Genomic DNA, 17,399 nt, shown 5'->3' with positions numbered 1-17,399 from the left:
GTAGACTGTTAAAGGTAAATGTAATTCTTTAAAGTAAATTTATATTCTGTTTCTCCTCTCAGGACTCCTATAGGAAGCAGGTAGTGATTGACGGTGAAACATGTTTATTAGACATTCTGGACACAGCAGGTCAAGAAGAATATAGTGCAATGAGGGATCAGTACATGAGGACAGGAGAGGGTTTCCTCTGTGTATTTGCCATAAACAATAATAAATCGTTTGCAGATGTTCACTTGTACAGGTGGGTGAAGAGTCGGTTCCTCCATTTCTCCTTTTTTGTTTCTTTCTAAGAGATTGCTAGCCAGGAACACATGAGCTTGCTTCAGTCTTAAATTACTGCTAACTCAAAGACCTATCACACTCAGATGTCACAGAAAACCTTCCTCCTGCATCTTTGATTTTAGAGTGATATGAGGAATAATATGTTGGAGGAATGAATGTTTTTGATAAGCTAATTAGGCTAAAGAAAGTTGAGGTCCCAGAGCCTAATTTGATACATTCTAAGATCGTAAAGGATTAGGAAATTTCAATGTGCCTACCACTTGTATTTCAGGATTCTCTTGAGTTTGGATGTATAAAAGTAGTAGACATAGTAGATGGGCAAAGTGAGTGGAAGGTGGTATACTTTAAGAAAACCTTTGAGGTATCACAAATGAGATTATTAGAGAGAATAGCAGGTGGGGAATTAAGGGGAAACAGGAATACAATTTAGTTGGAAGGAAAAAGCAGAGAGTAGGAGTTAAAGGAAGTTTTCCATTGGTTCAGAGTAGCTAGTGAAAGTGCAAAAGGTTTAATTCTGAGACCATTCTGTTGGCTATGTATACATTTGGATGTAGGCCTGGATGCATATGATAAAACAGTAACCTACAGTTAACGCTTTAGAAGAACAACATAAACTTCATTGGATGCTGTCAAGAAATTAACTAAAAGTGGCAGACAAATTTATTGCTGGTAAATGAGATGATGCAATTTGGTTAAGAAAAGTAGTAGAAATTTTGCTCTGAATTAAAGTAAGTTCAGTGAGGTAGAAGGATTTGAGAATGCAGGTTCACAGGACATTAAATGCAGTGCTTCAGGTTTATAAAGCTATTTATAAAAATAAAAAATCCTTATCTTTTCATAAGAGGTATGGAATATAAAAGCCAAAAGATAATGACAAGCTTATTTGATACCTTGAGACCTCAGAATACTGTGTCTTGTAATAGACTCAGCTCTATAGGAAGGTTGATGAGGCTTTGGAGAAAGTACAACTAAGAAAGACTTGGGAGAAAAAAGGGGGCTTTTTTCATTAGTATGTTAAAGGTAGATAGAAGCAGGCTATTTTAGTGGCTGAGGGGTTTGGAATAAATGTCCATAGATCAAATGTGAGATTTAGAACTGAGAAAAGGAACTTATTTACAGGGTGTTATAAGGTGGTGGAATTCACTTTCAAGGTTAGTGGTTGAAGCAGAAACTAAGACCGCATTGAAGACAAAATTAGATAGGTGGATGACGGATAAATGCAAGATGATTAAATATAATTAGGAATGTTTTGTTGTATAGAGAGTAAATGCAGTCACAGGACAGCAAATTGCATTTTCTATGTTCTTGTTCCTGTGTATAGATTTAAGCATTTCCCTTTAATACAAGAAATCAAAAGCTGAATCTGATTAAAAATAAGTGCTCTGGCATGTTTGATCGATTACTTTTCCATAGCCAGACCTTGCCCATCTTCCTTTAGGTGAGAGGGCTAGGGTTGACTTCTTTCCACTTACCACTACCAATGAACTTATATTATTCACTTGTTCTGAGAAACGCAAACCTTGTGATCTCACCATGTTGTCAGTTGAAACCAGTGAAACATGAAATGTGGTGCTAACTGTGCCAGGCCTGTTGTATGTATTTCATTAAAAGCATCTTAAGATATTTCTATGGAGCTGTACCTCAGACTGTAGCTTCAATATTATTGCAACTCAGTCCATCGAGGAAAAGAGTCTGATTGAATTTCATAAAAACGCTCCTCCTTCCCTTCCCAGCCACTCCTCCTCCTCATCTCCTACACAGTCACAAACCGCCCTGCCACCACCATACCCTTAACCTGACCCCTTATTATTTTATAGCTTTGTTCACCTAATCCAGCTCTGGCTCCATGAGCCTCACTTCCTGCATTCTTGATCTTTTCCCAACTCAAATCCTCAACTACTCTGCTTGGCTTAATAATCTATAATATTGTTATGGGCCCTCTCTTTTCAGACTCTCTTCCCTTGACTGTCAAGACTGTTATTATCACTCTGATTTTTTTTTTAAAAAAGCACTCTTGACCCTTCTACCTTCTCTAACTTTTACCTTATGTCCAACTTTCCCTTTCTCAAGTACTCAGTTGTCACAGTCTCTCTTTGAGTTCATCTCTCCCATCACACTCTTTGAATCACTTAAACCTGGTTTCCGGTCTGCCCCCAGTACTGGCATTGGTCTGGACAAAGTCACCTTTGACCGACTGACGGCCACAGTTCACTTGTAATAGTTTTTTCCCCTCCTCTTGCACGGTCACATCAGGTGTTCTTTACTGCTGCATCCTTTGCTGCCTTTCCCTTGCATACGTTTTGCTGCTTGATATTTTCCTATGTTTACTGTAAAGCCCTTCAGATGTTTTGGTCCAGTGCACTGAAATGCTCTTCTTGTACCTCTCTGCTATGTAGTTTCTCCCCATCTCTTTGACTAAGCTTTTATCATGTTTCCTAATCTATCCCTTGCTTTATTTTTTTTCTTTTGTGACTGTGCTGCAACCACTTCAGCAAGAACTGCCAGTCTGCTGTGGAAAGTAATAACTTGTTTAAATGATTGCATGAAAAAGGCATGCTTTTTGGGGAGGAGAAAGTTTGGCTGCTGTGATTATGTAATGGCTGCATGTGTGTTTTTGTATCAACCTACTGCAATCATTATTCGTGTGTGTGTGTGTGTGTGTGTGTGTGTGTGTGTGTGTGTGTGTGTGTGTGTGTGTGTGTGTGTGTGTGTGTGTGTGTGTGTGTGTGTGTGTGTGTGTGTGTGTGTGTGTGTGTGTGTGTGTGTGTGTGTGTGTGTGTGTGTGTGTGTGTGTGTGTGTGTGTGTTGTATATCCTGGGTGCATGGAAAGTGGTAAAGTAAAAAGATAAAAGCAAAATATTGTGGACACTGGAAACCTGAAATAAAAACGGACAGTGCTGGAAAAACTCAGGTCTGACAGTATCTTTGGAAAGAGAAAATGAGTTAACGTTGAGAGTCCATATGACTCTTCTTCAGAGCAAGAAGTGGTAAAGTGGTTGGATCAGGCATTTAAATGGAACTCGTTCATAGCTTGGTATGCATTAATATGTCTGGGTGTGATTGCGCTCTTTGTGCTGTTGAAGTAATTTATCCTGTTGGGAAGTGTTCCCAGTTTAATGTGTCAAGATGCATTGGAGATGGACAGAACTCCAGTGATGCAACTGAGTTAAACACATCACTAAATTATTTGTACTGAGTTGTGTAATCACATTGGTTTTGACCTAGTTTATGTCCAGAATTTGAACAATAAGCAGCCAAATTCAACATAGTAGAATCCACCATCTTTTGTGGTGGACCAGTGGTGTTTTACTGTGTCTGGCTAAGGATGAGAATTGTTTGCTGAGACTTTTAAATACCCTGTGCTTAGTTTCATAACATGAACATGCTTTCCTTTCAGAGAACAAATTAAACGAGTAAAGGATTCTGAAGATGTTCCCATGGTGTTGGTGGGAAACAAATGTGATTTACCTACCCGGACAGTGGACACAAAACAAGCGCAGGAGCTAGCTAGGAGTTATGGGATTCCTTTCATAGAAACCTCAGCAAAAACAAGACAGGTAAGATATGTGGGAGAATGCTAGAAGAACTCAGATGCTAAGGTCACAGGTGAAACAAATCATTTTGGTTCTCAGCATTTGATCCATAGCCAAGTTAGAGTTGAAATGATGGAATCAAGTAGTACAGCATGGAAGGAAGACATTCAGCCCATCAAACCCCAGCTGGCTCTTTTGTAAAGCAGTCCAGGTAATGTCAGGTTATGTTTGACAGCTAGAATGAAGTGGGCTGGATAAATCAAATCCTGATGGAAGAGGGTGAGAATGAGGAATTAATAATGGGAAACAAGGATATGGTGGAGACTTTGAACAAGTATTTTGTATCTTCACAGTAGAAGACAAAGAACATACCAGGAATAGTAGAAAATCAAGGGGCAAAAGGGAGGGAGAAACTTAAAGCAGTCACTTAAAATAACTAGAAAATTAATGGGACAAAAGGCTGATAAGACCCCTGGAACTGATAGTCTACATCCTAGGGTCTTAAAAGGAATGGCTATAAGGATAGTGGTGCATTGGTTGTAATCCTCAAATTCCCTAGATTCCGGAAAGGTCCAAGCAGATTGAAAAATCAGACGTGTTACACCTCTATTAGTTTTGCATGTGAGAATTTTTCCCCACTTTTTGTTGTTCCTCACCATACTATCTGACCTCCTACCCAGATTTCACTCATGGTGATACATGGGAGTTGGAGGGTGGTGGAAGGGCACTGCACTGCCGGGAAGTTGTTGATGGAAAGTCCACCCTCTTGGATCTGATGACATATGTGAACCAGAGACACCGTCTAAGCTGTCACTGTGAAATTGAATCATGGTTTCAACCAAAACGCCCATATAAATGTGATAAGGTAGCTTTTGGAATTGTTGGATGAGGCAAACCTGTTGTCCTTACCTGCCTCTAAATGCTGTGTGCAGCAAGAATCACTTCTTGGATGGAAGGATGAAATGGATGCCGAGGTAAAGATACTCGGACAAAATGGAGGCAAAGGATGAGTTGGTAGAAAGCTGAGGTCATCACTGAGGGTTTGCACATAGATGAGGCAGAGGAACTTTCCAAATATGAACCCTTGGGGAATCCAGTGGAGATGATGCTGGGATGGATTTTGTTGTTTTAATTTATTCATGGGATGTGAGCATTGCTGGCAAGGCCACAATTTATTGCCCAGAGAAGGTACTGTGAGCTGCCCTCTTAAAGTGCTCCAGGTCATGTGTTGCGAGCACACACATGGTTCTGTTGGGAAGGGAATCCCAGGATTTTAACCCAATGACAGTGAAAGAACAGCAATTATAGTTCCAAGTCAGGATGGTGTTTGACTTTCAGGGGAACTTTTAGGTTGTGCTGTTCCCTTGTGCCTGCTGCTCTTGTCCTTCTAGGCGGTAGAGGTTGCACTTGGAAAGTGTTGCCGAAAAAAACTTGATGAATTACTGCAGTGTGCTTTGAAGATGGTGCTCAAGGCTGCCACTTTGCTGGTGGCAGAGGGAGTGGATGTTTAACATGGCAGAAGGAATCCCAGTCAAGCAGGCTGCTTTGTCCTTGATGGTATTGAGCTGATTGTGTTGTTGGAGCTTCACTCATCCAGGCAGGTGATTCCTGACTTCTGCCTAGGGAATGGTGGACAGGCGTTAGGGAGTCAGTTACTCACTGCAGAATTCTTAGCCTCTGACCTGCTGTTGTAGTCACAGTATTTATATGGCTGGTCCAGTTAAGTCCAGGATCTTGGTGGTGGCAGATTCAGTAATGGTAATGCTGTTGAATGCCAAGGGGAGATGGTTGGATTCTCTCATTTGAAATGATCATTGCCTGACACTTGAGTGGCACAAATGTTAGTGTCACCTCTCAGCCCCAGCCTGAATATTGTCCAGGTCTTGCTGCATGCAAGCATGGACTGCTGCAGTTTGTGAGGAGTTGTGAATGGCACTGAATGCTGCAATCGTCAGTGTACCTCCTAATGATGGAGGGAAGGTCATCGATGAAGCAACTGAAGATGGGCCTAGGACGCTACTCTGAGGAACTCTTGCAGTGATGTCCTGGTGCTGAGATGATTGGCCTCCAACAACCATGACCATCTTCCTTTGTGCTAGGTATGACTTCATCCAGTGGAGAGTTTTCCCCTGATTCCATTGGCTTCAGTTTTGCTCAGGCTCCTCGGTGCCATACTTGGTCAAATGCTGCCTTGATATCAAGAGCAGTCACTTAACTCTAGAATTCAGCCCTTTTGTCCTTGTTTGGACTAAGCCTGCTATGAGGTCTGGAGCAGAGTGCCCCTGGCAGAACCAAAGCCGAGCACTGATCAGGTTATTGCTGAGTAAATGCTACTTGAGGGCACCGTTGATGACACCTTCCATCACATTGCTAATGATTGAGAGTAGTCTGATGGGGTGCTAAGAGGTTGGATTGAATTTATCCTGCTTTTTGTGGACAGAACATACATGGGCAATTTTCCACGTTGTTGGCTAGATGCTGGAAATGTAGATAACCTGGTTATGATTCAACGGGTAAAATATAGTGTGACCTTCATTGTTTTACTAATACTTGTATTATGACTTTCAAGGGATCCTCTTGATATGTCATTCGTTAAGCCATGTGTCCATATCAAATCATTGTTAGCCCATCCCTAAATTTTTGCTTTCTGTGGTTTATAGATTATAAATGGCTGAGGGGAAAAAGACAAGATTCCGTCTGTTTTGTATGTGGTTCCCATCTTAATTAAAGCTAGTTTATATACATCACCTGTAGCAGTCCTTCACTGTTATTGTTTAATTTCGCAGAAGGACTAAGGAGTTGAGTGAACTCTTCTCGGACCTTCACACATGGGAGGTTCATGCAAAAATGGTTTACTGCTGGTGAGAAAGTGATGTGCCTGATATGAGGAGGTGTGGTAATGTCAAACCTGCTTTTTAATACTGCCCTACTAGAATTTGCAGCACAATTACTTTAACTAGTACTAACCCTTTTGTAAGAGTTTCATGCTACTATCGGGAGGTGATTCTGGTTTCTTAATTCGAGTCTCCTATATTCTGTGCCATATGAAGGAATCCATTTTTTCCTCTGCTGTCTGCCTAGAGCAAGAGTTTTGACTTCGATTGGAGTATTATCTTGCCTTCAATCCAGCAGATTGTGGTCCTTTACAGTTGATCATATTTTCATGCTTCTAAAAGGCTCGTTATGCTTCTAGGTCATTCCCATAACAAAATGCATTGTTATATAGCCAGGTCATTAACTTGGCTTGCAACCTCTACTAGGACGACTGTTGGAGTGCCTTTAGTTTGGCTTCTACCTTTCAATCTGTCTAGCTTGGGTGGCAGTTGTATACCCACCAGCATAGCTCTTTGCATCCTGGAAGCTCAAAAGACTTCCCATCATACCAAAGTGTATTGAGGTATTCAAGGGAATTGGATTGCTATCTGAAAAGAGAATGTGCAAGGTTATGGGGATAAGGCTGGGGAATGGGACTGGGTAGAAGATTCTGAGCCATTGCAGACTCAATGGACTGAATGGCCGCCTTCTGTACTGTAAAGATTCTGTGAAGTGCGCTTCCTAGAGCCTGTTACAAAATCAGGTTGGACATTTTCTTCACCTCTCGAGATTCTTTACAGAAATAAGCAGTTGCAAATTGCATCTGGGTTATGCTTAGTTTTTCTTTCAAGCTTGAGCTGGGTGTGAACGAGCTTATTTGACTCTGATGTCTGAACCAAACCATGTTCTCACTAAGCATCTGAACATGCACTCGTGCACATGCATTTTTCTTTCCTCCTTTCTTCCCATGTCGCCTTCTGAAATTGGCTAAAAGATCTCTCTGAATGGCTTAATGGGAGCTCTCAGACCCAGGTTCCATTCCTGGAGTTAATTGATCACAGTAGGCCAACAGTTGGCGGCACGGTGATTGGCATCAGTGCCCATGGGCTAGTGAGCAGAAAGCCATTGAGCTTCCCTTTCTCTTGCTCTTCAGTGACTCATGCTGGAAAGTTTGAGAGAGTAAGTTTGGCTCTGCTGTAACACTCTCTAAAGTATTTTGCTGACACTGGTTCTTGGCTTTTAGAAGGAAGATGGCTACTTGAGTGAGGCCCTGTTTTCTGGTACACATGTGACTCTATCCCAGTGAGAGTCAGTGGCTTCGGGAGAGATGTGGTGTTGGGTGCAGCATTCCTTCTGGCTGAAATCCTAGTCTAGTTGTGCTTTTTTGCATTCGGAATTAGAAAAAATGTAGTTCTAAATGCCAGTGTCACAATGCAAAATGTGTAAAATGCAGTGTTCCTATATCCAGTATACAGAATTTGGAAGATTACATTTGTATTACTCAGTTTCCATCATTGAGGGAGGCTGTGGTATTTTCACTGGACTGGTATTCCAGAGACCCAGGTAATGCTCTGGGGATCTGGGTTCGATTCCCACCATGGTTGGTGAAATTTGAATTCAATAAAAATCTGGAGTTAAAAGCCTCATGATGACCATGAAACCATTGCCAATTGTTGTAAAAACCCATCTGGTTCACTAATGTCCTTCAGGGAAGGAAATCTTACCTTACCTGGTCTGGCCTACATGTGACTCCAGATCCACAGCAATGTGGTTGACTCTTAAATGCCTTCTGGGGGAAAAAAGGGTAGTTTAGGATGGGCACTAAATGCTGTCTGAGCCATTGATGCCCGCATCCCATGAACATATAAAAAAAAGTATTGCTGCTGCACGCAACCTGCTCATCTGTCTTGTGCCATCCTCACATCCACTGTAGCTCATCTGCAACCAATCTGTGATATCTGTCACATTTCAACACATTTTTTGGTGATAAACACGAACGAACGCTCTTTCTCAAAGCATATGTCTAGGTACTTATTGTTGTTCGGTTTCTGTTTCAAATGTGTTGTTATTTCTTTCTATTATGATTTTCAAGATTAGTTTAAGGAGATGACTCATTTCTAAAATGATTGCACTCCATTGCTTTAAGTTTCTTAGGTAACAATGAATAATGAATGTCTCAAGTCACTTAGAATGTATCCTTTGGTATGCATTTGATCACGTTTTTGTTATCACTTCTAATTGTGTTTCCCCTATGGTTTCAGATGTTCTGTTGTTACTTTATTTGTGCCTGGAGCTGTATGATGAGTCGTACTCATCAATTTCAATGTCCTCTTTACCTCTGATATCATGTTTGTTCCTTCATTTGCCTCTATATCTTGAGGGCTCCCTCGATTTGGATCATTGTATAATTCACTAATATATTCTGTCCATCTTTTTGCTTCTGCATCCCTTTCAAACAATATTTTACCATTGTTGTCTTTTAAGCACTCACTTTGTTATCTTTTTCCTTCTATTTATCAAAAAAATTCACCTTCTGGTGCATAACTCCCATTTTGTGGTTTCTTTCCAGCTACAATAATTTATCTCACATCTCACTATACCTCTTTAGCCTGTCTACTTGCTTCCTTTATTTCCTTTTCAATTTCAGCATACTCGGATGTGTTTCCTTTCTTTCCTCTTTCTATCATCTCATCTGTTATCCACTTGTCTCTTTTCTATTTTGGCAATATTTTCTTTGCAGCCTGTTGTATACTGTTTCATGTTTTTCTATTTGTTCTTATTCTGAGACCTCTTTGGCTCATGTTTGAGGAAATCAGAACATTCATACTAGTTTTAAATAATACCTCTCTGATGTTCTCATCCTTCAGCATGTAAAGGTCTAAATGGTTGCGCACCTTTTTTTCTTTTTTCATTTCTTTTTCAGTTTCAACTTAATTTTTGCCACAAAGAGATAATGCTCTGAATTTATATCTGCGCTGGATACAAATGAATGTTCTTTATACTGTTTCTAAAATGTTTTTTCACTATCACAATCTATTTGATTTCTATACACCATCTGGACTTCTCCAAGTGCGCAGTCATCTTTTTGGTTGCCTAAAAGTATCTGCCACAATTAGATTTTTTTGACAAAATTGTATCAGTGTCTCTCTCCTTTCTTTCATCCGAGGCCATATCAACGGACACGTGTTTCAGATATTCCTTCACCGATTTTAGTATTTAAATCACCCACTACAGTTATCACATCAGTTGATTTAACTTGATCATAAGACTTAAGGATGTCACTATAAAATGCCTTTATTTCCTGCTCACTGTGATCATGTCAGACGTGAACTTGTCTGATAACCATATCAGAAGGCTTTTCTTAGATCTTAATCATAATCACTCTGAGATTGGCCAGTGACTTTGAACTGATCTCTTGTATCTTATGTTTACTAGGATTCCTACTCCATTCCTATGCTTCTCACCTCCTTAGAATTAAAGCACATGATTCTTTTTCATCTCACCAGATTCTACCCACCTTTCTTCTGCAAGTCCTAGTAAGCCAATACAGTGTGCAGTTATCAAGTTCTTATATTCCATGTTCCTATTGTCATGAAGCTGCCTGTGTAAGGTGTCATTGGCTCAGAAGCCAGACCTCTGTTGTGAATTTAGGTCAACTTTGTTATAAATTTGTTGTTTACTTTGTTGGGCAAGGGCTTCTCCTTCCCTGTCAGTATTTACAACTGTATCGGTTACAGAGGCCCCAACCTCTTGCGTATCTCCTAATTTTTGCCTATGGCTTTCCATGGACTAACTATGGGGCTTATACTGTGTGAGGTCCCAGATTCTTCACAGGTGACTGGCCACATTGCCTTACTAAGTGTCATGACTGTGCCCTTGGGTGTGTCATATACCTTGCTGGTCCCTGACTTCTGAGCCATTGTCCTACTAACTTGTTAGGATCTTCAGCTGTTCCCAGACTTCATGCACATTAGGGGTGATGCACCACACCACACCAGCCGAAGCTGAAGGGCCCTTCATTTAAGTTTTGCACGATTGCCAAGTCGGGATCCTGGATTATGACCATTGATGTGTACAGTCAGCTGCTTGGAGTCAGTGAGAGTTGGAGAGTTGTGGGACACTGGCCTTCCCTACCTACATCTTTTGATGTGTGAGCACGGCTTGGTAGGGATCAAGGGTACAAGCCGTCACAAGCATCTCCCATATACCCCAGCAGCGATACTTAAGGTCAAATTATTTCTTTAAACGAGTGATTGTTCTTTCTCAGCTATTGTAATGTTTCCTTATTAAAGTTTGAAGTTATCAAAGATTCCCTATATTGTAGCACACACTCCTCCTCGCACTTGCCCCCTTGCTGTATTGAAGTTAAAACTTGTGTGCTATCTCCTGTTCTAACATGCTCCCTTTTTCAAGACCTCAAAACTGGAATTCTGTGCCTTCCCCCGTCTGGTCTTTTCTCCTCCTGCTTTTTAAAAGCTAGGTTGAAAATCACAGAACCACCATTTTGACCACTTTCTCTATTCTTCTCAACTACACATCTTCTACTTCAAAATAAAAACATGTTTCTCATCTATAAGTTCTTTACCAGATACTTGACAAGCACGTTTAATGTGATACAAACCTGCTTGTGCCGCCTTAATTATTCTGTAGACTGGATCAGTCTGTACATGCCTGGAATTTCACTGTATTAATCTTGAGTAACTGTGCAAACTGATACTTTTCTGGTAGTTTGTGAACTTCAGCAGCCTAGAATTTCCTTCACTTCTAGCAAGATGTTTTTTTCTCACCTCCAGTTTTCTCCCACTGTGTAAGGTGCTGACTTCTTCCTGGCACTGGAACATTTGGTATATTTCCCAGTTGGGCCTTTTAATGTATTAGCTTAGAAAGTATGTGCTGTATATGCTATCCCCAATAACCAACACCATAAGCTTTTACCTTGTGTAGTAACCTTTTGTTATGATACGGCAGGTAGTATTTGCCAGACTGACCAAATCCACAAGGGAAACTTGGTCGTGCTATCACGATGGTTTTGCAATTTGTACTTATTACGGGAAGGTTTGTGCACTGAATTCAAAAGTAATGAGTCTACTATCACCTTTAAAGATTTTAATAATTAAAACGTTTATTGACAAAAGAAAAGAATAAAAACACATACACAAGATTACAGTTACACAGTTACTTAAGATTATAACCATTCCCAATTAACCAGACTCCCCCAACTACACACCCCCTTTTTAAAGCAACAGTCCAAAATAGATTTTAAACCTGGAGACAATCCAGCAGGGTTACCAAAGCACCCACTCAACAGTGGAATTCCAAAGGTTTTTAACACAACTTTGGTGACTGGAACAGCAGACTTCTGCAAAGTGGCTAGAGGGTTTTTCCTAAGTCTGTTTCACACTGTACTTTTCAGATCTCACTGGGCCACACACCACGCAGCCTTCCATCCTTCTTTAAATATATTTCTTCCTCTTTAATCTGTAAATCCCATTGTTCCCCCATGTCTTTGGAATTTATTTTTTCCATAATATAAAAATCTTTTATGTTGTGATTATGCCCAGTACTTGTGGGGAAAAACAACATAATACTCTGCTTTATTTATCTTGTCATTTGTAAAAACCTCATCATGTCTCTTTGAAAATCCAGCAACTTTTCCCCTTGTCTAAAAATGCAAATTTCATTCACACACTATCTACTGGCTTTATCCTAGCTTACTCATTAGCATTTCAAATGCCTTTTTACATCTAACTCTTTGGATAATTTCGACCTTGCAGCCTTTCCGCCTCTAATTTAATTAAATCAGCCACACACACAACCACGCATACACATGCACATAAGCTTACTTTACAATATCCCTCAATCTTATGAAAAATATGATAGTTTTGTGATGCTTTTATGTGGCACCTTATCTAATTATTTGGAAATCCAAATACACTACATCTACTGGTTCTCCTTTATCCATTCTGCTTGTTACATCCTCAAAGAGTTCTAATAAATTTGTTGGGCACTATTTCTCTTTCATAATCTTGTTAACTCTGTTTGATAGTATTATGATTTTCTAAATGTCCTGCTACTGCCTCTTTAATAATGGATTCTAGCATTTTCCCAATGATAGATGTTGGGCTAAGTGGCCTATAGTTTCCTGATTTCTGACTTCCTCATTTCTTGAAGAGGTGTTAAATCTGTGGTTTTCCAATATGCTGGGACCTTCCAGAATCTAGATAATTTTACAAAGATTACAACCTATGCATCCACTATCTCTGCAGCCACCTTTTTTAAGACTCTAGATGCAGGCCCTTGTGAGCCTTGAGTTCATTAATTTTTCTGTTTTTTTTTCTCTATCGCTGCGATTGTTTTAAGTTCCTCCCTCCATCCCTTTTGTCTCTTGATTTTCTACTATTTTTGGGATGCTTTAAGCCTTCTGCTGTGAAGACGAACACAAAATACTACTTGAATGCCTCTGCTATTTCCTAGTTTCCCATTATTAATTCTCCAGTCTCAGCCTCTAAGGGACTGATGCCCACTGCCACTACTTTTTTTATATACTTGTAAAAGCTTTTACTTTTTTTTTGCTAGTTTTCTCTCATACTGTTTCTCCCTCTTCATTTTTAGTCATGCTTTGCTGGTTACTAAAACTTGCCCAATCTGGCCTACCACTAAGCTTTGAAGCATTGTGTGCCTTCTCTTTCAATTTTTTTTTTACCACTCTTAACTTCCTTAGTAAGCCATGGATGGTGCATCACCTGATGGAGTCTTTCTTTTTCAGTGGAATATATCTTTATTGACAGAAATATCTCCTTAAATGTTTGCCACAGCTTCCCTACTGTCTTTCCTTTTAAGCTATTTACCCAGTCCATTTTGACCAACTCTGACTTCATACCCTTGTAGTTGCCTTTATTTAAGTTTCAGACACTAGTTACGGATCTACATTTCTCACTGTCAAACAGAACATAAAATTCTATCATGTTATGATCTTACCTAGAGAATCCTTTACTAAGAGGTCATTAACCCTGTCTCTGCACATTACCAGGTCAAAAATAGCTTGTTCCCTTGGTTCCAGAATGTTTTTTTCTTAAAAATAAAAACTGCCCTGCATACACTCTATGAACTCATCCTCCAGGCTACTTTTCCCAATTTGATTTGTCCAATTTGTGAATATTAAAGTCACCCATGATTATTGGTGCACCTTTCTTACAAGCCCCCATTATTTCTTGATGTACACTGTATCCTATTATGTTGCTACTGTTAGAAGACCTATAAAATATGCTGCTTTTTTATTCTTCTTTGCAAAGTTTAATGGAAAGAGATCACAGAACTCTGAGGCACACAGGGATCTGGGTGTCCTCATACATGAATTACAAAAAGTCAGCATGCAGGAAGGTAAATGGTATGTTGTCATTTATTAGAAGGGGACTGGAACAAAAGTAGGCAAGGATTGCTACACTTGTACAGGGCATTGATGAAGCCACATCTGGAGCACAGTAGAGTTTTGGTCTCTTTATTTAAGAAAGTATATAATGCATTAGAAGCAGTGCAGAGAAGGTTCACTTGACTGATACCTGGGTTGAAAGGGTTGTCTTATGTGGAAAGTTTGGACAGGTTGGGCCTGTATCCATTGGACTTTAGAAGAATGAGAGGTGATCTTATTGAAATATATAAGGTCCTGAGGGGACTTGATGGTGTGTATGCGGAAAGGATGTTTTCCCCCTTATGGGACAGAGTAGAACTAGGGGTCAGAGTTTTAAACTAAGAGGTCTCCTATTTAAGATGAAGAAAATAATTTTTTCTAACTATTGTTGGTCTGTGAAATTCTCTTTCCCAGAGAGCAGTAGGGCTACGTTAGATAGATTCTTAATTGACAAAGGAGTCAAAGGGTATAGGGCTTGAACAGGAAAGTAGAGGCTACAATCAGATCAGCCATTATCTTATCAAATGGTGGAGCAGGCTTAAGGGGCCAAATGGCCTTCTCTTCCTAATTCATATGTTTATATGTACTCTGTGGGAGATTCCATGGATAAACCATCATAAGCGGAGAACTGTATCAAGCAATCAAATGAATGAAAAGCATCAAGACTTGCAGCCTTGAGAGAACTTACCCCCACCCCCTGCCCTGCCTCCCTGAGGTTCAATTGTAACAATTGTAACTATTTTAAAGAGGGGAGCTTTTTTTTGATCATGGGATGTGGGTGTTGCTGGCTAGGCCACCATTTATTGCCCACCCCTAATTGCCCTTGAGAAAGTATTGGTGAGCAGCTTTTTTGAACCACTGCAGGGGGGTGGGGGCAGGGCTGTGCCACGGTTGGATTTTGAAATCTCACCACGGGCTGGATGAAAAAGTGCAACCAGCCGGATCCGGCCCCCGAGCCAAGGGTTCCCCACCCCTGTTCTATATGATAGAGGTTGTGGGTTTGGAAGGTGCTGTCTAAGGAAGCTTGGTGAGTACCTACAGTGCACCTTGTAGATGGTACACACTGCTGCTACTGTGCATCAGTGGTGGTGGGAGTGAATGTTTGTGGATGGGGTGCCAATCAAGTGGGCTGCTTTGTCCTGGATGGTGTCAAGCTGCTTGTGTTGATGGAGCTGCACTCATCCAGGCAAGTGGAGAGTACTTCATCATACTCCTGACTTGTGCCTTGTAGATGGTGGATAGGCTTTGGGGAGTCAGGAAGTGATTTACTTGTTGCAGGATTCCAAGCCTCTGAGTTGCTCTTGTAGCCACAGTATTTACGTGGCTAATCCAGTTCAGTTTCAGATCGATGGTAACCCCCAGGATGTTGATGGTGGGGGATTCAGCGATTGTAATGCCATTGGATGCCAAGCGGAGATGGTTAGATTCTCTTTTGTTAGAGATGTTCATTGCCTGGCACTTATGTGGTGCGAATGTTACTTGCTACTTGTACACCGAAGCCTGGATATTGTCCAGGTCTTGCTGCATTTGGACATGGACTGCTTTAGTATCTGAGGAGTCACGAATGGTGCACAACATTGTGCAATCATCAGCGAATACCCCCATTTCTGATTTATGATAGAAGGAAGGTTAGTGATGAAGCAGCTCAATATGGTTAGCCCTCGGACACTACCCTGAGGAACTCCTGCAGTGATGTCCTGGAAATGAGAAGATTGATCTCCAACAACCACAGTCATCTTCCTTTGTGCTAGGTATGAGATAACTCATGCCTAGTGTGAATCTATCGCAGCATTTCCCTTTTGTCCATAGCAAGGAAGGTCCTGACACACAATCTCCTGAATCACCTACTTCCTGTGGCTGAAGAAATCCTCCCAGAGAGAGTGTGGCTTTAGACCTTGCAGAGGAACCTCTGACATGGTCTTTGCTGTCAGACAAATCCAAGAAAAATATTGAGTACAACACCAGGAACTCTTCATTGCATTCATCAACCTGACCAAAGCATTTGACTCAGTAAATCACAAGGATTTGTGATGTGTACTGTGGGTTGTACTCCAGAGATTTGGATATCCAAGAAACTTCTTCACAATTCTGCAACTGCTTCATGTTGATATAACTACAACTGTCTTGGATGGGAGATCTGAAACAGTCCCATTCAAAATCCAGACCAGTGTTAAGCAAGGCTGAGATAGCCCTCATACTATTTACAATCGACCTGATGAAGGCTATTCATCATATCAAAGATCACCTGCCCTCTGGTGGAGTGTTGCACACTGTCTAGATAGAAAATTCTTTAACCTCAGTTACCTTAATGCAAAAACAAAACTGACCACCATAGAAATACATGATTTACAGTTTGCAGATGACTGCAGCATCATTGCCAATACTGCAGCAGGTTTGCAAGTCCCTCTCGATCTTTTCAATTCTGCATCCAGGAGACTTGGCCTGTTCTTGAATGTTGCCAAAAGAAAACTCCCATCAACTCAGACCTGTTAGTCAAATATTCCTCCTACCATATATGTTGAAGGAGAGACTGTTGAGCACTCACCATACTTTGGCAGCCACCTTCTCAGAAGGATCAGTGAAAGGATCCAACAATGGATCAGCTGTGCCAGCTCAGCCTTCTGCAAACTAAGGCAGCGAGTGTATGACAATAAAAACCTTCACAGGTCAACAAAAGTTTGTGTACAGAGCAGTTATCATCACCACATTCCTGTACTGTAAAATGCATTGAGACCTGGACTGTGTATCAGCGACACATAGCACTTGAGAAATTCCACCAGCAATGCCTCCACCGCATTATCCAGGTTCAATTGGAGCACTATCGAACAAACCTTAGTGTGCGTTTTGAAGCCAGTTCTACAAGCATTCAGGAAAAACTCCAGCACAATTAACTATGATGCACTGGACATTGTTCTGATAGCTGAAAAGTCTCCCTCCTGCCAGGTCCTGATTTCTCAACTCTCAATGGCCAGTGTTCCAGGGGAGGACAAAGAAAAGGGTACGAGGACACACTGAAGCTCTCCATGAAGCATTGACATTATTGACTGGGAGGGGCTTGCTATCAGATGTTCAAAATGGCAACAACTTGTCCATCAAGCTGCGTCATGCTTTGAGTCCAAATGCCTTAAGATGAGGCAGAATGCCGGGAAAGAAAAGGAAGCAAATCCTACACTCCAGATTCCATTACCTCGGGTGTCCTGCTCCTTGTACCCAAAGATCTATAGCCTCTTTAGTGACCTGAAGACCAATGGCAGAAAGTCGCGACCGTGAGTAGATGTCATGCTCGAATCGAGGGGCAGCTGACACTGACAACGTGCGGGCTCGTTTGGCTGAGCTGGCAGGTCTTGCTGTGAGAAAAGCTC

The 17,399-nt window shown here is 41.0% G+C and overlaps 1 protein-coding gene across 4 annotated transcripts in view; it reads left to right on the top strand.

The window, feature by feature from the left end:
- The window catches only part of nras (NRAS proto-oncogene, GTPase), a 55,784-nt gene that overhangs the window by 25,081 nt on the left and 13,304 nt on the right, over positions 1-17,399 (top strand). For all 4 annotated transcript variants that reach the window (XM_041194962.1, XM_041194961.1, XM_041194963.1 and 1 more), the window contains exons 3-4: positions 63-241; positions 3,680-3,839. In XM_041194962.1, coding sequence (XP_041050896.1) covers positions 63-241; positions 3,680-3,839 — 339 coding nt within the window. The remainder of the gene's footprint in view (positions 1-62; positions 242-3,679; positions 3,840-17,399) is intronic.

This window comes from Carcharodon carcharias, chromosome 9, assembly GCF_017639515.1.
Source record: "Carcharodon carcharias isolate sCarCar2 chromosome 9, sCarCar2.pri, whole genome shotgun sequence".
NCBI classification, from domain to species: Eukaryota; Metazoa; Chordata; class Chondrichthyes; order Lamniformes; family Lamnidae; genus Carcharodon; species Carcharodon carcharias.
This window is presented reverse-complemented; position numbering and strand designations above follow the sequence as displayed.